We start from the raw sequence: 26,972 nt of genomic DNA, 5'->3' as shown, positions 1-26,972 counted from the left end.
ATCATAGACAATGATGTTATATCATAGACAATGACGTTATGTCATGGGTTAGGACGTTGTATCCTAGGCAAGGACGTTATATCATAGGCAAGGACGTTATATCATAGACAATGACGTTATATCTTTGTTTGATGACCAACCCAAGCGCAAAAGCTAACAGTGCAAATAGAGTGGTTAAAAGAAGTCCCCTCCGTAAGGAATCAAGCTTTATCGTTTATGATTTTAACACTCTATATAGCGTCTCTCGATTATCGGATACGTTTAGCAGACCCCGATAAAGAGATGAACATTTGTATTACAGATAACCAAGGAGCGCTGTATACTGATAAGCTAACGCAAGCCAATACTTATATTATTATGTCGGCTGTCACCAAAATCTACCATACCTATATATAGGTGTAAATATATAATCAAGCATTGGGATAAAGTTTTAGCAGTACATTGTAAACCTATAATGACACTTCTATAAATTGTGACTGAGATCGTACACGAACTTCTGTCTACATTTGTCAGGAGAGTCTTCATCACCTACAACAGTAGTGCATGCGCGTTATTTGCAGGTTTTATCTGATAATGAAATAATATCTTGTGTTATTTCACGATTTACAGCACATAACTATGTTATCGTAAATGCTGGCAAGAGGTTGACTTACCTGTTAGTAGATATTTGCTGGTGTATTGTTTGCACTGCTATGCATTCCTCTCTGTAAACTGGAGCAATGGCGAGCTAGAGGTGAGGTTATCTGAGGTGATATGTTGACCTTGACAGAGCTAGATAATCTTGTTATTCAGACATTATAAACCAGTTGTACCTATTTACACGGGATCCTTATGTTTAGAAGGCACGTTGCCAAGATACTTCATACCACCAAGACTGAATTTAAAGGATATTATACATATAACTATTAAAAAAAATACATTGCACTGAAAATAGCAATGACATTTGCAACATTTAGAAGTTCTATATTTACTATGTAAACCTGCTATCTCCTACCTGTAACCTATCTTATGCAGAGTGTATGCGCTCTAACGTTGCGACACATTAAATACATACATCGTGTGTGTGTAAAGGAAACTTTCGATACTATCTGTTGGTCACTCTAAGGCACATACAGGACTGTGATCAGCATGAAAAGGATATAGGAAACTTTCTTACTTGATACAGTGTATAAACATGACTAAGTTTATTTCAGATGTAAACATTATGTCCACAGAGATGAAAAGCATATGGCATGGCAATAAATCCCAAATATAAAGATATAACAATAACAGGACATGGTATTGTAGAAGTTGAGCCTTGGTAGAATAAGGAGGGATTTTTATGTTGGGATCTTGTTAAGGTCCAACTTAAATACACTGAGTATTGAATTGTGGAAACGATTGAGTTTCTGATTGACAACATAGAGTTTGGTGGGAAGACTTTCCAACAGACTATGGAAACAATCTGAGCCTTCCCGACGATTTGATTTTGTTTTAATATGTAGTTAATGTATCGTTGAACTTGTGTTGACTGGTAACAAAAACCTTACCAAGACCTTTAATATCGGAAATGTATAGAGCGTCAGAAGCAATCACCTGCTTCTAATGAGAATTCCAGGGGCAGCTCTGTGTAACTACTAATTTCCAAATGGTAACAGTTTCAAAAAAGGAGGGTTTCCATACGCATTGCTTAAAAAACAGGTGCCATCTAACTGGATTGGATATACATTTTAAATTGCTTAATTGGCAAGGGAAAAAACCAAGACGTTTGTTGAAAACATTAATGATTAAATATAATACGACTTTTGAACAAATCAACGTATGTAACAAAGCGGTGTGACATGTTTATCCACGACAACGAAAAAGGAAACCAGTGCAGTGTCTCAAGAACCAAAAAGGGGGTCCTGCATTGTTTTCGCGTATATCAGGTTATTATGCAACGATGAGATTAGAAGATGTAATTAAAGAACCAATACTGAAAGCAACAAGTTGACCCGATATTTTCTGCCAGTGTTTCATATTTCTTATTCAAAACTGCCTTCATCTTCACCAAAACTGAGAATAGTGAAGCAGGACTTACTCAGATCTGTCCCTTCCATATATCATGTTAACAGTATAACACCGCTTAATAGACAAAGCTTTGTGAATAATGTTAACTTAAATAGATATTTTCCTAGTGGTGAATTTCGACGGAGGTGTTTCTTTCTGGTATAATACAGTATTTAAGATTTTGAGAAATAAAAACAGACTGTGTATCAATTTAATATGGGTAAAATACAAAGAATGAAAAGACTTCATCAAATAGCATATATCTGTTTTAATACATGACTGGATAATAACTTAGACAATAACATATTTATAAACGATTTTATTTCGTGTTATATAATTGTTATAACATTTGATAAAATTAAAAAAACAACTTATATGTCTAAACAGTCATTTTGTATAATTTTCAAACTAAATTAAAATTGTATCTGCCATATTGAACAAAAGAAACCTCAGTGATGAGCTAATTTACGTGCATGCACATCCAATACTGACTCCGTGCTTCTTTTTTGTATTTTTCCGTTTTACAAAAGAGATTATAAGAATATCAGGACTTTTGCAGACGTGTTGTTGTTGATATTTGAGGTGAACTAGAATGTTTCTTCTCACTTGGAGCAATTGTAAAAATAAACATCAAAAGCTGGTGATGGAGATAACGGGATATTTCACTGTTTTATATTAAAAATAATCACCTTTCAGTCAGATGAGACAAAATATGTTTTTTTTTACAACCAAATTGTTTTCAGTGATATACCAATGTAACTTAGTAAGTTTAACATTAATTTCAGTACAAAATTAATATGTTATATGTCCTTTATCAAAAATACATTTCCTAAGAGGTGTCTTATAAACATATTTAAATATAGTAAATTTTATTTTTTCTTCAGATAAAAGAGGACGCCAGTGGCAGCTGCTAGTGCAGAAGACAACCCCAAAGAAGACAGGAAAGTTGGCACCGATGGAGCGTGTCTCTCCCAGAACGTTGACTTGAATGGCCGGCTCTTAACATGCTACAACATATTAGAAATATCTACACAGACACCATAAATCTAAAATGATCAAATATATACATGGGGAACTGGAGTAAGGGTACAGGGGATTGGAACAAAGTTATCTAAGCTGCAAAATATATTAGTTTGCTGTTTGAAATTGGCCTTTTCCCCTCAATGCTTAACGTTACATGTAAAGGGCATTGGACACCAAGATGTTTGTTTCTATTTTCAGTTTGCCTTCTGTGAAATGCAAAGGCGGCAGGAGAACAATGTATTTGCTGATCTCCATAATGTTTACGAATTATTTTAATTTCGCACCAAGTCAATAATAAATCCTGACATTATTATTTCTGATGTAAGGACTAAAAGTAAACAAAGGTAGATAACCTATGTATGACATTAAATTGAGTTAGATGTTCAGCATTTTGTTATCATGGATGCTGTTATCTAGATGAAGATTTGAATTGCAAATGTACTTTATATTGTTGATATAACTAAAATACGTTAAACCCTATCGTTAGATACCTGGTTTTCAGGTTCTTCCTGCCATATTTTACTCTGACAAATCCGTTCCTCGGCAAAGAGTATCTGCAAAGCATGGAAATATATGTAGCAGGTTATTATGATGAAGCAGGGATGCATCGCTACTTCCAACAATATCATGTTTCTATTCAAATATGTTGTGTGTATAGCACTCTGGGATCTTCTTACAAACGTTTATAATACAGAAGGATATCATAACAACTAGTTATACGATATAACAAGTACGATACATTGAATCTTTACTAATCTTACTTTTACAAATTTGCTAAATTTTATGTGTTTTTTTTATCATAATGCAGTTATGTTAAAAGACACTCCTTCGAAAGGTGTAAAGACACTGAAGGGTTCTGTTGTATAAAAACATTTGTAAATCAAAACGGTATTATGTTCTGGTTTATTTTACCAAAATTTACCTTGACTTTATCCCTCTCTACATACAAAACTATCGTACTTAATTATGTTCACACATGTAAAGTGTTAAAGCAAATAGTTTATCGGAGCTCCAGTTTTTTTCGGGAAAGTATTGTTAAGACAGACAGGTCGACTGTGTTTAACCTTTAAATGCGAGGTCCTATCAATCTGGGTATTTGACTCTTACCTTGAACACCTTATCTATTCATAACTTACCTGGTAACTGTGATAACGGCTTTTTACCTGTAATCTAGTCGTGCAACAATGTTTAATGGATAGACATATGTAGCACTGTACCTAACCAGCATGCTTCCTCTAAACAGTTGAGATTCCACTCCGATGCCATTAGAGAGTTCGTGCCCTCACTTCATTTATACAACAAAGTTGATGTTCCATATACAAAACATCTATTCAGATATGTTTAAGTAGAAGGTATTTCAAATTGTAATTAAGTTGCGATTTGATAGAGTTGCATTTTATTTCATAAAAGAAAAATCGGCAGTCAGATGCTATAAACGCCGTCAAGGCACAATATGTATATGTTATCGTAAAATATTTAATACTAACCTCCCTTGCCGCACGCTCTCCTGCTTGTATTGCTCCTTCCATATAACCTGACCATTGGGTGGCAGTCTCTGTCCCAGCAAAATATAATTTACCCACTGGCCGTCTTAACTCCCTACAAACAAATATAAAGTTCTCAATTCATTTGTTGCGAAATAATACTGAGTAACGCGTAACGCGATAAGAAGATGTTCTCGGCCAGTTATCAACTGCCAACACCTCTTTAAAGCTTACCAGTAAAGAAACCTTTAAAGAAGAGCCGGTAGAATGTACTGGTTTAAACAATTACCTGACCACCGAAAATATCCAAATACCCCTATCACGTTTACCTTCGATTCTGGGTAGGGAGACATCTAGTTTGTGACGTCCTTGAACTGGTCATATCCAATACCTCCATAGTGCCTACCTACCAAACAATGACAGATGAAATGGTCGCACCAGTATGCAGTACAAACCGCGGACAACTACCAACGTGAAAGTATCACAAACGTGCTTACCTGCCAAACTTGGTGAGGAAACCTGGTGGCAGCATAACGGTGTAGCATCCCCCAGACCACTGTTCTTCCATCCAGTTCTTCTCCTCATAATGCACTGGCTGTAAAATATAGTTCAACATGCTAAGCACAATGTTTAACACTAAAATTCGTTAAAACATGTTGACATGTGACTTCATGTTTTTTTTTACCTTCAGTTGTGACTTTGACATCTATATTTATAACATTGCGCTATTCTTTCAGCGGAGTTTGTTGGTATATTGCAATGATTGTAAAAGTAAACAGTTCAAAACATTTTAGATATTAAATCTTTAACTAAAGTATTTAAAACAGAATGAACTCTTTCAAATACTCAAGGCTGACAAGTTAGAAAAAAAATAACAGTTTAAAGTGTACAGAAACTGCTAAAAATAATTTATAGATTAGCCTTCCAAGCATGACATATACCAATCAGTTAAGTTAATTATTCATGGAAGTTTCTAAACATCAAAATCAATATAATATATTTAACACATACATAATCAAAACTATCACTCACATGCAAGGCCTCTTGTGATTGGAAGACATTAGAATAGAGTTCACTAATTCGTTGTTTTCTTTCATCTTTAGTCAGTTTACATAACGTTCTGGCTTTGTCGGCTAAAATGAATCTGCAAAGATGTTTTGATAAATTATAAATGTCCATTATTTCAAAAAATCGATCTATGATGTTATAACTGTGCACTCAAAGAACTATAAACGAGAGGAGAATCATACATTTATAATAGTTTCTATCTCCCATAATATTCGACACACCGCCTATTGACCTTGGCCTTTCACATTCAATGTAATCAGAATGGTTTCGGAATATATGTTAATTTATGATAGATTCAACATTATGCTTAGTATAATAAATCGCTGACAAAATAGAACAATCTTATTCTCAAATTAGACAGAAATTATCATTTTTTAATGGTTAGAGAATAACAAATATTCTAAATCCAGTTCAAGGGGTCTTACCCCATAAGTCCAGGTAAGCCCTTGTTGTCCGGTTTAACGTCATCCAAAGTAAAACCAATAATGGCTCCATCGTCGTCTATGGCTGCCGACCCACAAAACCCTGCAATATTGATAATAGTTAGGAAAATACCAATGAGATAAAAATGATAAGACAAAAGCGCGTCATCATTCCTCCGACATATTGTTGAAACGAAAGTTGCAACGAAACGATACTTACCAACGTTATACAAAGTACAATGCAGGAATGGATTTTTAATACAATCCACCAGTCAGTTGATATTTTTTTATTCAATACCCCTGTGTCGGAGTTATTGTTAATATATTTGAGAACACTCCGTAAATGCACATGAATTAACTCATTGGACAGTCGATAACCTCTGGTATGTCATTTTTGTTATCTTAGCTGTAAGTCGTTATAAGAAAATCATCTATATAATAGAGTACCTTTGCAAACAGTTATCAAATTTCTGGAAATATAGAGTGTAGGTAATTGTGTTATTACACTGTATTATCTCTATAATTTCTCGAATGAAAAACTCCATTTTTGTCAAGTTTTCTTTTCAGTGCGATAGCAGAATGAGACGCAGCAGACTTCATTTTTTTGTCAGTATTCAATATTCAATTTAGTATTCCATACAAAGACTGATTCTGCATTTACAATATTGGTCAGCTCAAAACGGTTCACGTATTTAATGAGTTATGTAACCCCTTCAAGTTTGTGCCGGGGAAAAAAGGGGCGCACTAGCTCGACAGCTCGAAAACAAATGAAGTGCGTACATTACGTTATTACTTATTTACGTATATACTAATATAAGCTAAGTGTTCTATCAAAGAAAGGTTCTCTCAATTATCTGATACCTTAAGACAGGTTTCATCGTACAGGTGGTTATATCAAGTCAAACCCTCGATCAACGTCTGTTGTAATATCTCCTTTAATGTAGCACCTTTGTAAAATAACATGGTCAAATCTCGCAATGCAATTGTTATAGCCTCACAAAAACATTTGTCATCATTTAGTATTTCAAGACAGACATAAATCTCCTAACTAATGTCTTTAAATTAGAAAGGTTGATTGACATTACCCTTTTCTCTCCAGAAGGGAGTTTTGTAATAGAGAAATGTTTTGATGACAGATCCCATTGGGACCCTCTGTATGAGCTGATTACGTAGACAGGGTAGAGGCGGCTCATACGTAATCCTATTTTGGAGAGGAAGAGGTGTGGCTACTATCACATATTTTCCCTGTGTGAGAAAAAACACCTGGTTAGATCTTTCTTATTTCTATATACATTAATCGAGAAATTTCTTATTCTATTTGATAGTTTTTTTCTCATCGAGTAGATTGAATACTTGACAATCTTTACAATATGATCGCATTAAAGTTATCCATATCGCCACCTGCAATAGAACTGATTTGGAGAAGAGTGGATACTTTATTATCGCATTGTCCGTACTGATTAGAATTTGGAAAAGCTCCACACTGTAACAACAAAATGTATGTGTACGTACAGAATATATGATCACGTATATACGTTTCCGAACATACATTGTACACGTACTTCATTGTATATACAATCAGGTACATTGTATCAGGAATTTCAACAATATTACGTCATGGTTTTTAATACAACAAATAAAGATATTCCCTAATGTACGTTAATATTTACATACATGTTTATATATATATTCAACATATACCATAATACAAAGTATGTTGCAGCAAATTGTTCTGAGTATCAAGCTCCATATCTTATGGTAATCAGTCACCTCACAGCAAACAATGAATAAGTATGTAGTAACCCATTATGGTTACCGTGGATACCTCTAAATCGACAAACTAAGAAGATGCAGTACCTGATAATGGTTACCATGGATATCAGTGACCTTCACTCCATTTGTATCCTGGGATATGCTACAAACAGGGTGGTTCAGTAATACTTTATCTACAAGAAAAAAGCAAACACTGAAATACGATAAAGGCGGACGGGGATAAGGATGCATGTTTTGTATATTAAATAACATGTATACATGATATGTTACGGTAAAACTGTTGGTATTCCTGTGGACTGCCATTCTATTGAATTAACTTACAGGATTGGTAGCAATAAAATTACCTTACCAAGTTTTTTTCAATTTCACTTTCGGATACATATCAACATCGGGATGAAGAAGATTTTGTTGTCAAGGTCATGACCTCATTATGAAAGAATCCGTTCGTGATGTGAGGGTTTTATTATAAATTATTATGCTAATTGGTATACTGTGTTTAACATTATACAGGTTGTGAATGGCTTCTTCTGCTCGTGTATATTTTGTCAAAGAAAACTCCAGCCGGAGTTTAAATGGACTAATTATCCTTTTCCTATTAACAACAATGCCCAAATAATCACACCATGCTACATGTATTTAGACGTTTTGTTGAGAGAGATAAGGGTGACTGGATTATCAATTCTCCTTTATATTAAAAAGTTATTGTGTTTAATCAGAAGTTACTTAATTTTAATATGAAACATTATTCAATTCTTTAGTCTTTAAATAATTAAATTAATAAATATAATGATTTATTTTTTTACCTTTTCCAAGTTTCTCCGCAATACGTACACTGATTTGCTGGGATCCACCGATAAATTTCCTTTCCTAAAAACAGACACAATCCCAGTAAGGTGTTTGTTATAAATCCATAGAAAACGTGAACGAAAGCCGCGTTGATATAAGCAGGTAGAAAACAAATTAAATGGGTCTTGAGATTGGAAAGGGGGAGCATACACTAAATAGTGAAGTGAAGGAGATATAGCGTTTCGCTAGCCCTATTTAAATCTTCTAAGCTATATTTTAGACGTGTTTTAGATGACCACAAAGACCCTAAGTGTCATAATTGAAAAGAATAGATTTGATTTTTGAGACAAAAAACATAGTAATGCCTTATATGTGTCTGATCTTCATTTTCTGTCTGTATGTAAAGACTAACAAATTATGTTTTACTTGTTTCTTGTGTAGCCAGACAGATATCAATAACAACATTTAATTATGTTTTATTGTACAGCATTGTGACACGGGAACACGGCAGTATCACATGTTGGTATTATGTAATATCTTATTTTTTAAATGTGATAAATAATGACTTGAATCTGATTTAAGCCGGCTGCCGAATAGCTTATCTCAATCAAGTCATATATCTGTTGCATAGATTCTATACAACTGTCAAGAGGTTGACCTAACCAATTGACCTCCTGTGCTATAGTCCGCCTATCTGCCCGACTGATATACATAATATCGACGAGTCCGAGAGAGATACTGATACTACGTGTTATTTAAAACTTCCTGCTCGTATACAACTAGTCTAAACCACCTCTTGGTACGTACACATGGAAACAGAATAACAATGATACTCTCTTTCGAACGAAATGAGTTATAACAAGGGGCATTGGTGTCTGTGTAGTGTGTCAATTCCACTTGTTGACTCACGACCTTACAATCTACATTTAGATCTATCAAAATTTCAATTCCATCATAAGTTCCAACTGTCTCGTCGATTATCGTGTCTTCCTTTAGTTTTCGCTTTCACATTTTAGTAAAACAATAAAAGTACAAGATGCGAAACACTTTTGACAAATCTCCCCTTGTCTAAATTAAGTATTACTTTGTACAGTGTATGTAAGTAAATTCATCAAGCAAATTTAATACCGTTGACATTGCTTGTCAATTGTAACTGTACGTCATAATTTTTAAAATGTAAGTCTTTTTCCGGTATATTATGAATGATGTGTTTTATTGAGGTACAATGGTGTCAGTGTAGTGTGTTATGTCAGATGTTCTAATTATACATTTTTACAGGTGGTCGATTCCTCGTTGTTTTATTTGTTGTATGCTTTGCTTTATACACACACTATTATGTTATTTATTGGTGTACAGATGATATTGTAATGGATGAAAAAACAATGTAATGAATTTTAAAGTATTGTGATAAATTGTGTACAAATATAATGTTAATATCAGGTGGACTTAATTTGAAAGAGGATGTGAAAAGTAGTCATTCGCCAAAATGAAGTTTCACATTTTGCCTGACGAATACGAAATATAAACTTTGACAGAGACAGAGATGAAACCTATTTACTTGTCCCCAGTGTATGAGGTGACTTGGGACAATAAGATAAGTGGCACAAGGTTGGAACATTATATAGTGACCTGGGCACCATTAGGTGACGATTGTATTCTATCAGATCCGCCACAGATGGAAGTGTACCAAAGAAACCAGAGTAACGAACATTCGTACGGCTCACTGCTCACATTAACACGCACATAGTCAACGGCCTGGCGATACACCTCTCTGTAAAACAGCACCAAAACAAAAGCTTTAGTCAAATACCGGGAAAAACGTCAACCACACTTTGGTCAAAAACATTTGCTGTAAAACCATCATAGAAATATAGATAATAGCCATCAAATATGTGAAATAACCAACAAATCAATGCTGTTCTGTAAAACATCACCGGAAACAAGTATCAAATTACACAAAGCAAATACCTGAGGTGATACCAGTCTGTAAAACATCACCAAAGCACAGTCTTAAACCTATACCTTTCTGTTAATTATCACCAGCTTACATACTTAATTCTATATTTCTCTTAAAACCCAGAAGACAGACAGAAGTCAATAACTTTCTTTAAAACCAGAATCACACTCAGTACAATTATTCAAATTATTCAAATAACACTCACCAGCACAATGACACAGATTTTAGAAAGTACCTCTATTCAACAGTTTAATAACACAGATTTTAGTCAATACCTTTAGGATAAGCATCCAAATTACATTCTTTGGTAAATACTTATTTGGATAACGTCTAAGTAACAAAAAACGTTATTAAATATTTCCCATTTGTCCCCACACTTAGTCGTTCTCCCCGCTACTTAACATTACATACTTTAGTCTTAACCTCTGTTTTAATATTTCTTTTCACACAGACTGTAGTCATTTACTCTCAGTAAATCAATTTCACGCGACTTAAGCGATCAAGAGGTCCAAATGGCGATCGGCACTCATATGTTGATGATTTGTTTTCGATTTCTACAATTACATAAAAATTAAGTTTTCCGCGTACTTATGAGCTATTTGGAGTGATATCATTTTAATACGCTTTAATTGTCCAATACCATACACAAATTACATTTAGTTTTGATATACTTAAACTTTGTTCTTCCAAATGTTACTTTATTTCTTGACTATTTTCAAGCTTGTTGTTGCTCATTAGGAGTTCTCGAGAGTTTGGTTTAGGTTAATTTTGTGTAATGTCCTATTAACAGCTAAGGTCATTTAAGGACGTGCCTCCATGTGTGTTGTGTGTGCCTGCTTGCGTGTGTGTATGTAGGAAACAGGGTAAGTTGGTGTGCTTGCCTCCTTTTGATATCGCGTATCTGATGCCGACTTTATAGTGCTATCTCACTGAAATACCATCCCGGACACATTATACTGACAACGAGTGAACCAGTTGTTGCCATTTCTTTAAATGCCGAACATAAAGCATTGAATAACAACTACCATTTTTAAGAACTTTGGTATGTCCCGGACTGGGGACAGAACCCATTGCCTAATCAGACTAAGTATTTGTAAACATTGTTATTATGGACACCTGATTTACAATAATCACTGAAAAATAATAACGCTGCTTAAAACCAATTTTATTCATTTAGTCAATTAAAGTTGTCCACCGCCTGCCAATATATGAATGGGTTAATGAGAAGCAATTGTCTAGTATATGTATGAAGCAAGAATGTTATTTATGCTCTGCCATATTGTTCAACCACTTCGCCATGGAATACCCCTATTTAAATATTTATATATATGTGTGTGTATATTTGCATATCCACGTAACATAGTAAATCATGGGCGCTACGATTTTGTCTGTTCATTGGGATGGAGACGTAATGTATTCACAACTTTCTATTAGATCAACACATTGGCGTCACTTGTACACTTGTTATGAAGTCTATGATAAAAAACAAAATTGAACTATTTGTTTTTATATAAATGACTAAAATGTCTGGAAAATGGAGGTAACACGTGAGTGTTTGAACCATTTATGTAATTCAGGTAATTTTGTAGTTGGCAACTCAACTGGCAGTATATTAATAACTCATTTTTATTTGATGAAAGTGAAGAGAACGGTTTCAGTAAATATTTTATCTACAAATTTCTGCAGTGATGGTCGTAAAAATAAACAAACCGACAATTTAAATGCTTCTATTTGTTTTATATAAGAATATGCTTGCATATTTTAACTTTTTAAATAACTTTTTTAACTATTTCAGAGGACATCAATGGATATACAACAGAAAAGACTTATAAATAGGTTTAAAGCATTGCATAATTATAGTATAGCACAATAATATACAATGCATGAACTAAAAACGAAACCAAAAAGTCCTGACATCCATTACAGTAATTTAACCCTGCTTGGCCACATGCATAATAAGCTTTTTGAAATATTAACAGTCTATGAATAATATTGATCGTCAGCACTGTGTTAAGTAAGGTATTGTCTAGGGTTTAAGATGGGAAAGTGTGAGTTCATATTTCAAAAGGGGAAAAAAAGAAATGAAAACATTGGATAATATCATTTAAGTTAACACTAAAAGTCTCAACACTTTTGAGATTTGGTTCACATTTTATCAAAGGTTAAAGGGAAGGGTGAAATAACAAATGTGTTAAAGAAGAGACCTGGCCTCCATTCGTTGTTGAAAATATTCGATCCAATCCTCCGCACTGTTTCACATACCAAAGAAACCAGAGTAAAGAACACTCATAGGGTTCAGAGGTCACATTCACATTGACGAACTTTGTGGCAAAAGTCATGACATCCCTGTGAACATCAATAAAATCAAGAGACATGGAGGGAGACTTTATAAACAATACTGCCATACTGCACTGCTTCAATTTGACATGCACAACCCTACATGTTCTTAGGAAAAACAGTTAGCCGCAGTCCTTGACAAATAAATGATAGGATTACAAGTATGCATCCAAAACATGTTTCCTGATAGTTAAACTGAAAGTAAATATAGTGAATTAAGTATGAAAAATAAGTGTGTTTTATATATTTAAAATTTGAAATTTGGATGAATACTTAAATGGCGGGTAAACGAAAAAAAGTCAAAGTTAACATAACATGAAATGCGACTGTTACTTGAGGAAGCTACCGTTTGCTGGAGGAAATTATTGAATTAGAAATGGTGAAGACAATATAAAAGAGTGTTCCTACTTTGTCCAGACGTTTTTGTCGAGGAACTGCTGCATTGTCATGTTGTCCCATTCTTCAGCATGTGGCGCCTTCCAGGGAGCATCAGCTGGAATCTAAAACAAGAGAAAATACTATAAAAATGCATAGCAAAATCTTAAACAGGGGAAATAAGTAAGACAAAAAAAACAGGAAATTTTAAAGCATACAGATAACTAATAGAAACGCTAGGGGTCAAAGACCAAGGCGATAAAATGGGAACCGGAGTAATGACACCGAAAAAACTAGGCTCACCAATGACAATAAGCAAAAAAAGCATCTACTGTATATTGAGTAAGATAAAAGAATATCGCACAGTGAAAGCATGATGGCAATCGTAAAACATGTCTTTAATTTTCGAACCACACTGATTAAGCCTTTTTTCCCTGTTTTGCGATCGTAACTGACGAATTCGGCGGGTTGTTCCTTCTTTGGAAGCATGCTTAGATACATCATGTTATTATTGATAATGTGAAAAAAGCGACGTTGAAAGCCTATTGAAAACGCCGGTAGCTGATACATTTGAGTTGTATCTAACTCATGTTAATTTATTTTCAAAATGTATAGCACGAGATGTTAACGGAGTTGCTTACTACTATAATTTGAAAATTAACTAGAGATTTACATGTAAATAAACAGAGTAACCTGCTGTCACAAGTTTTTTGACCTCTTTCTCCAATAACGTTCACTTTATATGCAGAAAACAGTGTTTCTCTCAGAATACATTATAACTGCTCCCTATTTTGGAAACATTTGTCGTGAATTACAATGTCATAATAACAGAGATTTCTACCAACAGAACCCGTAGTTACCTGACGTCAAATGGACCAAGGAAACCATGTTCATTGTGTTACTTATTGGTAGGTGATAAACAAGGCAGATTTATCCAATGAGTGAGGAAACTACTTATAAGTATTTCTGAGGGAAATGTGAACACTTAACCCATTAATAGTACATGTAAAACCATCCATCCATATTGATAATGAAAGCAGCAATATATATTTAATGTATCAATCCTTTCGGCACGATATGATACGAAATAAACTCTTCCCAATAGTTCTAAAACTATCGTAATTTTCACTCTTAACAAATTTATAAAATAATTCGAACGAAAAGAAATATGCATTGTTCAATGCCTGAGAGTTTGAGTTAATCCTGTAACGAACAACTAAAAGCAAAACTTATTGCGTAAATTACACTTTTAGGGACGCCTAATGAAACAACATGATTCACATTGACCTCGCAATAATCTCTGCGAGGTTCCTGTCTATTAACTTAATCTACTAATGACTAGCGCTATTGTATAGATAATTGGTAAATAGTCATGTATACCTCTTCTCCCATCTTGTCCATCTTCCTAAATATATTATTCATGTCTAGGTTGGCCAGAAAGCTGCCCATTGGCGGAAAGGCTTCGCGAAATCGCTTGGACTTCCCCTGTTATAAATAAAGATTATGTTGCATGAATACGTAATTTGGTTCATATTTTAAGCTTTCGCTGAGAAATAAACATAAACTAGAAATATGTCAAAATGACACGAAAGTCACCCCATCTCCTGTATGCTCATTTCTAGTATAATAAATCATTGACCAAGCTACAACTGACATATTTCCAGCTGTCAATCAGCATGGTCTAACAATGACCAGGTGTATATGCATACACGCTGTTAAGGTAAACATGCCAACACATGTAATTAATAAGAAAGCATGTGGTTGTTTTACTTGAAGAAAATGTTCTGTTTTATTACTATTAAACACAAACACTGCAAATAATTTCATTTTATTTTTTTATTTCTGAGACATTCCATGGCCTTCTGCATCCCAATTTCAAGGCCTTCCACGTTTAAACAGGATGTTCCTTGTTGTCAAAGTACAAGGATGAGTTATTTCTTCTGTTGAAATGAAACAAAAATATGATATAAGAGAACTGAACATGCATATTGGGGCAAATCATTTTCACCTAAACCAAAGGCTAATAATTTAGGAATTACCCATCCACATCATTAGTTTGTAATGGTATTGGTGGTTATTTATCTCCAAATTATAAGTTGATAATTCTTAGTAAAAATCATTTGTTGGTAAAAATGTCAATAAAATCACAACCAAGAAAAATTCAATTAACGAATAGAATCTATATATAATTACTGGCAAGTTGTCGTCTCGATCAGAGTGCAAGGACACAATTGAAGTTGTAAAGGTCATTTTAAGTACCCTGGCAATTACATATCTGTTACTGCTTATCAAGAAGAAAGTCGTTGAAAATATCCCGGCTGCGTCCAATGTAAACACACACTTGTGTCTCGTTATTGCCTCGCATCACTTTACGAGATTTATCTACTCTAATCCAATTAATACAACTTTCCCCGACCCTAACTTACCCTGTTGTTCTCCACAGAGCACCACTCGGAACTATACAATGTAGCCATAATTGGAAAATTGGATTTTGATATCAGACGGTGTCGTTGTGTTGACAGGTGACCATTTTGTCAAAACCCAAAAGAGTTCAAATCCCTGACCTTGCCATTCATCGAAAATGCATTCAGCCGTGACATCGTAGTACACAGTGATGTCGGGGCTAAATCTACCTGTAACAATTGCTCTAGAAACAGTTATCGCCAAAGGTTAATCTATGGTCGACAGTAACTTAAATAAAATCCCCTTATCGACATTTTCACCAAGAGTAGTTTCAAATCGCCAATCATGTTAGCCAGTGGCAACCATAAGCGCGAGCCTTGGGTTGTAATGATAAAGAAAAAGAGATGTTATTGAGTTTTTCTACCTGAACATTTGATTACAGCATTTGTATTGGTTTAAAAAGAAATATTACCAATATAATCGTTGGTAAGACAAAATATCTAAATCAAGCAATAGCAATATATAATATAACAGTCTATCCCTTCGGGAATCTCAAAGGTGCCTGATTCATATTCGGAACATATTCAGGTAATATGTAATTCCCTTTTGAAAATTTGAACGCCTTTAGGTTGTATGTTATTCCCGTTCAAAAGGAAATATCGATATCCGAGTTATCCATGAGCTTGTAATAAGCGCCTGGTATATTGACAAAAGCACACACACGAACGCTCTTCAGTGTTTGGCTCATTCTCGGAACATTCTAATAAAAGATGTTCCACTGTAAATGGAGTTTCACTTGCGTGGCATGAAGGTGGATCTTCTCGTTTTAACAGGTACGAATGAGTAGAATGTATGTGCCCAGTACGGAGCCGAGAGAGGACAACTTTCTCTCTACGCACTTTTCGACTGGGAACAGACGTTTTAAGTGTCGGTTGTACTTTAACAAAAAGTTTGTTGCTGGTCTCGAGACACTGGCTGGTCCACGTACAGGCTTTTTACATGTGTTGTTCGAAAAGCTCCAATGGCTAGACATAGCCCCTGGTTATGGATTGGGTCTAGCATCTGCAGGTAAGGACTGCGCGCCGACCCGTATACCATAGAACTATAATCCAGTTGTGTTTGAATAAGTGATCTGTATAGGCGCATAAACATGTCACGGTCCCCTCCCTAGTCAGTATGAGAAAGGACTCGTATAATGTTTAACACCTTGGAACACTTATCCTTCAGATACTTTATATGTGGTATGAAAGAGAGTTTTGAATCAAAAACGAGGCCGAGAAATTTAGTCTATTCAACAACAGGAATTCTAGTGCCATCAAGTGTAAGATTTGGGTCATTGTGTGATTTTTTTTTTGGAAGTTCTGGTAGGGTAAATGGTTCATTGAAACTTTCTTTCGTTGATCATTTGAATTTAAGACCTTTCTTTTTTCTTTTTTGCTTTAAAGACTGGAAATTTTGGGAGTGGTTTAAAGGGGATGACTTTAACTATGTTTTTTGCAAATGCATCTATTAATGAGGTGGGAGGATGTTGACTTTTTCTTTTTCCCACTTATTTTCCGAATCATATCCCATGCTTTTTGGAGGAAGTGTTTGATGATATCTAACCTTTTCTCTCCGGCTGTTTCTTTTGTCAATTTTAATTGATCGCCGAGCCTTTGCCCGCCAAATTTTAAAATCACTGTTGTTTGAAGCAGTTGGGCAATTCAAGTAGCGTCTTAGAGCAGCTGCCCGATTACTGCTTTTTTTTAAAGATTCTTCTGAAACTTCGTAGGTTTTTGACCGGATTTTGGGCAATAGAAGTGAGTGTTTCAATAAAAAAACTGATTGGGTCGTCGAGGTTTGTAAAAATGTCTGTGGTAAGCTTCTCGTTGCACAAGTGTTGGAATTGGACCCAATCTGCTTTGTGCACAGTCCATTGAGGTAGAGGATCATCAAGAGGAGTCCCAATATTCTTAAGAAAAATTGGGAAGTGGTCGCTCCCACAAAGATCATTATTTACCTTCCAGTCATAATCAAGTAGAATGGAAGGATGGCATAATGACAGATCAATGTGGGCACGAGAGCCCGTAGCAGGGTGTACATAGGTAGGGGTATTGATGGTAAAAAGACACAAGTTGTTTTTATCTATAAATTCTTCAATTCGTCTTCCTCTCTCGTCTGTGTTTGGAGAGCCCCACAGGATATACTGACCAATAAAATCACCTAGGGGTATGAATGGTGTTGGGAGTTTGGAGACGATGTTATTGAGTTGCTCACAAGTGAAAACAATACTAAGAGGAAGACGGTTATTTGTCTGTGTAATGTTGCACAGACAGCAACAGCCTGTAAATTTGTGTTTAACTTGATCATTCTGTGAGGAATATTTTTATGGACAGCTACAACTACACCACCTGCTGCTCTGCTACCTACTGTAGGAATGTTATTGTAGAGTTAGATTGGGTTTTTCAGCATGATTTCTTGTAGACAACCAAATGGCGGGGTTAAATTCTTTTGATAGATTCTGAAATTCTTCTATATTTGCCTTTAAACCGCGGATGTTCCATTGGATAATTGTATTATTCATTTTTTCTATTTTGACTGGATTTCGATGAAGTCAAAGCACGAAGCGCTGAGGCATTCGTCTCCATCTCATCATCGACATCCAGTAGGACATTCAAATAGGGCCCACCTGGCTATTTTAATTGTTTTTCTTTGGTCTGTTTTCTGGTGATGTTGCCTCTGACCTCAGTTGTGATCGAGGAACAGAAGAAAGTGGGCGAGATCGCTGTGAACGCATATGTGCCCTAGATGGGTCAAGTTTCGGAGGGTTTTCTCCTGATGAGAATTTTTTTTGGAAACATTGACTGTTGATAGTGGTGTCGTTTTTGGTTGTTTGTGAGGTTTGTTGTTGTTCGTTTAGGTCGTGAAATGGGATGGATCTTCCGTGAGGATCCTCAAATTATGTTGGACAGGCATGTCTGGAACTTGTGAGCCCAAGTCAGGTCTGTCCTAGGATACTTGAACCGAAGCATCCTTGACCGTGACACTGTAAAACCGGCGCCTTGATTCGAGTTACCTGTGTGTAAAAGGGTGCAGCAATATCTGCACTCTCGACTATCCTCCTGGTCCCGGGGAAAGAGACACTTTCGGTATGTTTAACCCGCAATATCTCTCTCTCTCGGTTCCAGGTAGGACAGTCTCGAGAAGAGGCAGAGTGCTTCCACAGTTGACACAGCGCAGGTTTGCGATGTCACAGTCACTTTGTTCGGTGTGACCCTCACGGCCACAATACTGGCAGACCGTTTCCCGTCTACATCATTTTTCGTGATGACCGTACGTCTGACAGTTTCGGCATCGCAATGGGTTTGGGATGTAGACGGAAACGTTGTACTTATGGTATCCGATTGTTTGGGGTAGTGTTGGTGATGAAAATGCGATGACGCAGGTGTTTGTTCGTATGGCGTCTTTGTTCTTTCCGGTCAACATCCGTCTGACCTCGGAGACCGGGACGCTCTTCTCCTGGAAATATGCCAGTATGTCGTCACCGGTGTCATTGCGCAAGGTTGGTCACCTGCTTACCCCTTTGCTGCAATTAAGTGATGAGTGTGGTTTCACACCGACACCGATGCCGGCAAAACTGGTTGTTCCGAGTCGGTTCTTCGCCTGTTGTTGACGATAAACTTCTATAAGTAGATAGCCCGATCACAGAGGCTTAACGGGTTTCACATCTCCAGCAATTCCCTTGATGCCCTTCCTTATCAGCAGAGGCGACAACGAGGCCGTTGTTTTGCTACTCTGTGAGGAGGACATCACAAGGAATTGCGGGAAATGCGTGTTTTGTGTTGTGTTTTTTTGTTGTATTTGAGCTTGAGCCCTCGTTGCGGTTTTGGGTTTGTCCGTCTTTTTGGTGATTTTTATTTTTTCCATACATGTTTTTGTTTGATTCGCCATCTGTAACACCACCCGCCACGGAGTCCAACAATGGGACACTGATATGACGCGGATGTCAGCGATACACAGAATAGTATACTCGTAAGAGTATACATACTATTTGTAAGAGCATACTCTCGCGATTGACCGTAAGTCACCGCCTTCTTGGTATAATGTATACCAAGGGCTCGATGTGATCAGCCGATTGATAGAGGGTCCATATCACCTTTCGTCCGAAGCCAAATAAGTATGTTGCAGAATGTCGGATCATGTCTCCCTCCTATCCAGAGTTTGTCAGTGATTCCGACCACTGCTCAACTACCAGGATCTTCTACCCCCAGGAGTACGAGACGCAACCCACGGCAAACAGGTTGGCTCAAATTGGAGCTACTGTGAAAACCTTCTGCTACGTTGACACCCAGTGCGCGACAATCCCCCCCCCCCCCCGGAAAATGGTCAGACTTGAACAAGAGCCTCAAAAATCATTTGTCCATCCGCCTTTAAGGAGAACCATATACAAAAAGTGACTATGCCTTTACCCGTGATACTCCGTAACTAAAAGGGTTGTGCTTCATGTTTATGATATAAGGTTAAGATATATTTACATTGCCTTTTACGGTTAGGATCTCTTAACCCCGTAAGGCTAGGGTCTCTTTACCATGCCATATACGACTATAATCTCTTTACCCTGCCACTAAAGGCTAAGATCCCTTACTTTCTACTTTAAGATAAAGATCGTTGTACCCTTCCGTATTAGACTATAATATTTTAATCCTGCTGTATAAGGACATTATCTCTTCAACCTACCATATACATTCAATATTTCTGCATTCATCTTTATGGAGTATTCTTTTAGAGGCTTCTTTAGAATGTTTGAATAAAAAATATACTGCGTATTCCCCTTTTGCACCGAGAGAGGCATTTCCTTGCATTAACAGTAGGCTGATAAATCAATGAGTTATTATATTTGTTTTCGCAAGAGTTATACCCAGGTTATGTCAGAAAACATACACGGAAATGATAATTAAATTTAAATGTTGAGCTCATTTTAAGGATTTTGACAATGTTGCGGCGCTTTCTGAGTTATGGAAAAAATGCATACATTTTATCCCAAGTAGCTCTTTTTCAAATGCAGTGGACAATTTGCAAAAACTGGTCTTCTTTGTTACCATTGATGACTCACATTTGAATAGTACACCAAGTCTTCCTTCTCATTGGTTAAATAGGTATCCACCTTAAATTCATCAGCCAATCGCAACAACCGGTTTTGGGTAGGTCCTACATACGACCCTCCTAGATCCACATAATTCACTTTGTCATTCTGAAATCAAAACATCAATGAGGCATTGATATCACTGAGCCAATAACAAAGTGATATTGAATTAACAAATGTCTATCATGCATTCGAACACATATTGGTTAGGTAGGTAAAGTTTTTTTGTCACCATCAATTGCAAGCGATTGATATTTAAAACATCGAATTAAAAACTGTTTTATTTCATTTTGCCGAGGAATGGAATGTTTTAGGATATCTGACGTCCAAACAATACTAGTCATTGCACTCACAATACATGTACATTTTACTAAGATAAATCAACGGAAACTCATTCGGATTTTATGTGCATTGGAAGACCTTGCCGAGTGAATCGCCACGGAAGCGGTTTTTATTGTTCATCAACCCCCAGTAACCAGAACTGCGATAATATAGATGATATCTGTTCACTACAAGAGCGTTAGTACATGTATTTGTTTTGCAAGGAAGTAACGTTTATTCAAAATAACTATTTGAAAGTACTTTTGAAAAGAAAGGAAACGTCTACGTTGAATTCACTTACATGTTCAGTGAACGTGCGTCCCCCGACTCGATCTCTGGCTTCCAACACAAGAACACTGAAACCTGTCTCATCCAGCAGTTTTGCCGCAGCCAAACCTACACCAATTAGAGGATATATAGATATTAATAGACATTTACACCTTGTCAACGCACGCCTCTCACATCATGTTCCAATTGGCATTATAAAAATCGCTTTTCATCAAGGTGCCCTTTTTACAATAAAAATTCCTGAATCAATTGCTATATTTGTTTTTTATTCTTTCTTCAATAGTAGCTTTGTTGAATGAAATATAGCATTTTTACAAGGTAATAATAGTTAATACAGTTATGGTTATGTTTGAAAGTTGAATGAGTAAACTACGTGTATATATGAGTCAGTGGTTTGTAATTTGTTGTGTAGTAGGTGTAGGTCATGTTATGACATAGCTGTGTATAAGAGAAGGATTGTTACGGCATAACTGCGTAATTTTAGTAACGTGCGGCCAATCAGAGAGGGGGAGGAGCGCGTGAGAAGCCGATGTCAGCAATGAGAATGCAATTTGTGTGCGTATATAAGGTAATGAGAGTGAGAAATAGGAGAGAATAGCATTATTTTATACTAACTCCACGTTGGTTTATACCAGGGAAATTATCGTACGATTTATCATGTACGCGTACAATATTATGGGAATAATCTGATGGAGATATATTTGTGGAGTAATGTGAGATAAAGTGTTTGATTCTGAGCGGACTATGTATGAAATTACATGATAGCATCGATGTGTAAATAACATTATGTAAACTTGATAGACTTTGTTTGATTTATCCCTTCCGTAGTCGACTTCCATCAGCAAAAAAATGCGTTACACCAATTTCAGTTCAAATATGTCAAATCTACATGGTAGCAGAAACGGTCTCTAATAATCTTCCCCTATTTGTAATATAAGGCCATCCCCCTTTGCTCTTAGAGGCGACACATCCTTCATTCTGAAATAATATGACAACGGGTCTCTTCATCACAATAGCATAATTCAAATCACTTCATCTATACCTACGGAATAGTCTTTCAAAGTTTGACACCTCTTTCCGCATTTATAAACATGAAATAGACGCCGGATGCCACTCCTAGATAATTGCTCCGTACATTTTTTATTTTGATTTAATTCCTATTTGGTAGTGCAAAGATTTCTACTATATGCCAGTTGTAGCTCATTTCTTTATCAAACATCTCAGCGACCAAGGTATTGAAGACCAAGGCTAGGATTTGGTGTCTTATCAATACAGATATAATTAACACTTTTCAAGTCAATGAAACTGTCTGCATTCTAACACATCATCCAGTTGGTGAATGCTTAAACACTTGAACAAGAACGAATCTCAGTAAATCTAGTCTACAAAACTGTTACAAGTACATTGTATTTATAATGTATCAATGCAATAGTGAGCCCAGGGATATATTGTCTTTCAGAGGACAATCCTGGTTTTTTTTTCAGAGAGCATCTCTGATAGGTGAAGCTATATGTAATAGGGTTACCCTCAAACTGAACCTTATTTTATTAAACATACATGGACATAAAAACATAAATGCTTAATTGTTTATTACACATGGACACCAAATATGTTTAGGTATGAAAGGTTGCGCGCATTCCTAGCTGAACAAACTAGGACATTCATTTGACGACCTTAATCAGATATGAAGCGTAAGGTGCTCCCTTTTTTGTATAAATATTATATCTCATTAGTACATTCATTTTTCAATCCAAAAAACATTTGGTTTTAAAGAAGGGGTGTTTATTTGTATAAATACGGTATTACAAAACCTCCCACTTTACGATATTGACATTTCCAGCAGTAATTTGTCGAAATGTTCAGCTACAATTCACTAGCCACCGTATTAAGCGAGTCCCTATATGTCAATCAGGTATTGACAGGAAAAGACTAAATTTCTTCACAAGAGAAAAAAAATGAAGCTTCATTAAGTCAGTGCTTGGGGGAAAATCAATTTACTGACTAGCGAAATAGCACAGGTCTTCCCCTGTTAGGTCAGACCAAGCGATGGATGTGTTGTCTAGCTTTACTTTGGTACAAGTGGATGAAAGATGTCACGGAGTCATGACAGTTGATCTTAAATACAAAAGAAATTGCAGAAAGTAATAAATAGAAGGGTTCCGAAAAGTGGTGTGATTTAAGTACAGTTTAATACAGTTTACAAGCGCTTGAGAGTAATTTTACAAATTATATAGGGCGTTATATAAATGTTGTATATATTGTTAATGGACATTTTATCAAAGCACTGAAACAATATTTACTCCAAACTTCTGACAAACAAAACATTATTTACAATAAGGCATATATTTAATGACAAATAGAATACAATAAAAGGTATATTTATTGAGTTCATGTTAACTGATACCCGTGTAGGCTCAGGACAGTAGTAAGCCTGCCGTATCTTACTACGTGTCGTAGAGTAAGAGGCGACTAATGTTGGGGCTATAGAATCGGGGGATTTCTTCCATTCCTACTGCTTAGAGGCAACGAAGAGATCAACATTGATCTGCTGCCGCCATTTCAACAGTTTTAGTACATCACATGATACTTTCTATTGGATAACTACCATTGTTCTATTGAGTATAGTAAGCATCCGCCCTTGACAACGGAAACTATACCTGAAAACGAGCACTATACCTTTTTTGGACCGCTGGAACTGCGGGAAAAGTAGCGTGACGCTAAGAGTTGCACCCCTTCTACTAGGGAGAGCTGTACATATTCTACTTTCACTTCATTGTTGTCGTCTGCCAAAATGGCTTCGAGATTCGGAACCAGGAATGCCGATTGTTTCGCAGAGGCTCAGCAATGAATAAAGACTAAGCAGGCGACACAATTTGCCGTCGCAGTTCTTAAAGACTTCCGACTAGAGAGGGGAACCGTATGTGACCTAGTGGTAATTCAATCCGGTGAATTGAACGGTGTTTTGGTGGATTACTATGCTAGTATACTCAACATAAAAGGAGAGATCTACTCAAAAAGTTCTCATCAGCGAAGGTTTGCGGCGGCATTTACAAGAACCATCATGTGGCAGAGATTTCGACATTCCATTGTTTTTCACCTCTTTTCTAATATTAGAAATTGTACTGTTACAATTAACAACAACTCGTGAATCAAAACTTCAAATGTTGCATTCATTTCCAGCTGTTGTTATTTATTAATGAAGTTTCTATCAAATACATGTATGCTGGAAGCCATGTAGAGAGCGTATATAGGCAAAGCCTGTTGCTCGATACTTGTTTAATCAATAAAATACATTTGAAATGTTAACAATGAAGTTCCTCATGTTTGTCTTTTCATTGTTAAATGATAGTCATATGATGTAATAAATCTATTATGACCCTTTCCCTCGGGAACAGTTCTTTTAAATTGTCGCCTGGGGAGGTATAGTGCCCTCGCCTAACGGCTCGGACACTATACCTCCCCGGACGACACTATAAGAGAACAGTTCCCTCGAGAAAGGGCTATAATAATAATCTATGTCTCCCCTCTCTATGCTTTCTTTCTTATCTCGGTATTTCCATAGGCAACCATCTTCATACATGTATGACAATGGCTATTGCGAGGCCGTTAAAACCCAAACAAACAAGCATTTTAAGTGGTAAAGGAAAAACATAGCAATTAATGTTTGAAAGGAAGAAGCATATTCTAATCAGGAGCATACTTGTTTGTAAGGTCATCATTTTTGCCAGTGGTTTGTTTTGCTATTTTGAATAGATAATGTGCTATGAAGACTATCTGTACAGGTGATAACAGCCGAATACCAACTGTAATGTGATAGCTTGACATGGTAACATGACAACCCACCACGTTCCGTATTAACACACTAATTTTATCGGGATACCAGACCTATTCTTATATTTTCTGTGGAGCATGGAGTGAGTACAGAGACAATGATTTGTCCTAGAAGTCGCCTCTTATGATCATGACATAGGATGCATCAGGTTAATTACGTGTTAGCGCCCACCTCACTGCAAATGGCATCTAGAGTGGGTACCTTACCATTGTACTTAGACCAAGATATGAGAGAGATATGTAAGGAGAGGTATTGTTTAGCAATACTTGTTTTATGCTTAAATGGATAGATGGGATAGAGGTTAACCTAATAAAACATACAGATAGATAGGATAGAGGTTAACCTAATAAAACATACAGATAGATAGGATAGAGGTTAACCTAATAAAACATACAGATAGATAGGATAGAGGTTAACCTAATAAAACATACAGATAGATAGGATAGAGGTTAACCTAATAAAACATACAGATAGATAGGATAGAGGTTAACCTAATAAAACATACAGATAGATAGGATAGAGGTTAACCTAATAAAACATACAGATAGATAGGATAGAGGTTAACCTAATAAAACATACAGATAGATAGCCATAGCCTCCTAATAAAGGACAATACATTACGGAAGACAGTTATCGGATTATGAATGACCTGCTAAAAAGAGGGCATTAAACACATACATTATGAAAGTCGAAGAACGGAGAACAACGTATTGAGAAAGTCTGGGAATGTATGTAAAAAAGTCTTGGAATGTGTGCACAATAGTCTGGGAATGTTTGAAGATCAAATCGACTGCCGTTATTTATAGCCGAAATTGTGTTAATATAAAGTATAGAAAGGGGTTGAAATAAATTTTTGACTGCCTGCCGATAAAATCTGTTTGTGTAGTCAGTACTCACGTATCATAATGGAACTGCATGTTTATGGAACTAGCAATATGAACTCGTGCAGGTTTTGGAAATGAATAGGCCTGCTGTATCAAACTGTATTATCGTAAGAGGGGACAAATATGTCCCCCTCGCCATCTTCAAATTCGGGGGTGGTTTCTTCTTTGTTTTCTTTTAAGGATATATTGGTTGAGTAACCGAGAAGAAACCTGTTGTATCCTACTGCATGTGTATCATAAGAGGCAGCTTATGTGGGACCTTCAAAATCGATCGGGGATATTCATCCGTGCTCTCTACAAAGGGGACATACAACAGACCAAATTTGATATGCTGCCTCTATTGCAACACTTTAGATCTTTTTCGTTTCCAAAAATTCCCGTCTTCCTTCTTTTCTATCTACTTTCTGTTCATGCGGTGTCTTCCTAGACAACCGTCCTTATATGACCCTCGCGAGGACGTTAAACCACAAACAAACAAACCCACTAGGTACACATCTCTATATGATACGGTGGAGATTCAGATCTGTCTAGTTAATCTACTTTGATAAATGCATTTTGTACACACACACACACACACAAGTAGAAGCACACACATACAGAAATGTACCGTGTCACGTAACAATTGACCTTAATGTTTGTAGAACACGATCAGATGACAGGTTAAATTCTATCAATGCACCATATTTATACAATGACAGCTGTTACAAAGCGAAGTGTATTATAAAGCCACAAATCTGTCGATCTATACGAGTAATAAATGTTTATCTCACCGCTGAGGCCTGCTCCAATTACGACCACGTCCACTTGGCTTGCTGTCATCCTTATCACTGTGTGTGACAGGAAACCGCACGAGAGACTTATCGTAACAA

General features: G+C 36.2%; 2 protein-coding genes across 4 annotated transcripts in view; both read right to left on the bottom strand.

The window, feature by feature from the left end:
- Positions 1-752, bottom strand: part of LOC110440759 (amine oxidase [flavin-containing]-like) — a 45,967-nt gene extending 45,215 nt beyond the window's left edge. The window contains exon 1 of one of the 2 annotated variants that reach the window (XM_021483931.1): positions 654-752. The gene's annotated coding sequence lies outside the window, so the exon portion shown is untranslated. The remainder of the gene's footprint in view (positions 1-653) is intronic. The other variant, XM_021483990.1, reaches the window with a different exon arrangement.
- A 1,526-nt stretch (positions 753-2,278) lies between these two features.
- LOC110440594 (amine oxidase [flavin-containing]-like) lies at positions 2,279-26,972 on the bottom strand. Of its 2 annotated transcripts, none has more exons than XM_021483781.1 (15): positions 26,874-26,972; positions 21,401-21,495; positions 20,749-20,886; positions 14,634-14,738; positions 13,287-13,378; positions 12,746-12,887; positions 8,602-8,665; positions 7,883-7,971; positions 7,111-7,270; positions 6,029-6,128; positions 5,568-5,679; positions 5,033-5,130; positions 4,539-4,650; positions 3,543-3,605; positions 2,279-3,035 (listed from the first exon to the last, which is right to left on the bottom strand). In XM_021483781.1, exons 1-15 carry the CDS (start codon positions 26,920-26,922, stop codon positions 2,898-2,900), a joined length of 1,557 nt encoding a protein of 518 aa, XP_021339456.1. In that variant the 5' UTR covers positions 26,923-26,972; the 3' UTR covers positions 2,279-2,897. The 2 variants fall into 2 exon arrangements, with proteins under 2 accessions (XP_021339456.1, XP_021339522.1); XM_021483847.1 differs by lacking the exon at positions 12,746-12,887 and adding an exon at positions 10,214-10,355.

The sequence above is a fragment of the Mizuhopecten yessoensis genome, unplaced genomic scaffold (genome assembly GCF_002113885.1).
Source record: "Mizuhopecten yessoensis strain PY_sf001 unplaced genomic scaffold, ASM211388v2 scaffold213, whole genome shotgun sequence".
NCBI classification, from domain to species: domain Eukaryota; kingdom Metazoa; phylum Mollusca; class Bivalvia; order Pectinida; family Pectinidae; genus Mizuhopecten; species Mizuhopecten yessoensis.
This window is presented reverse-complemented; position numbering and strand designations above follow the sequence as displayed.

What these genes read in the sequence shown, in the direction of transcription:
- LOC110440594 (XM_021483781.1), bottom strand. Translation starts at nt 26,922, where the DNA reads ATGACAGCAAGCCAAGTGGACGTGGTCGTAATTGGAGCAGGCCTCAGC. An exon ending in AATTGGAGCAGGCCTCAGCG is followed by an intron (nt 21,496 to 26,873) that starts GTGAGATAAACA and finishes TAATTGGTGTAG; the next exon opens with GTTTGGCTGCGGCAAAACTG. An exon ending in GACAAAAACGTCTGGACAAA is followed by an intron (nt 12,888 to 13,286) that starts GTAGGAACACTC and finishes TGATGTTCACAG; the next exon opens with GGATGTCATGACTTTTGCCA.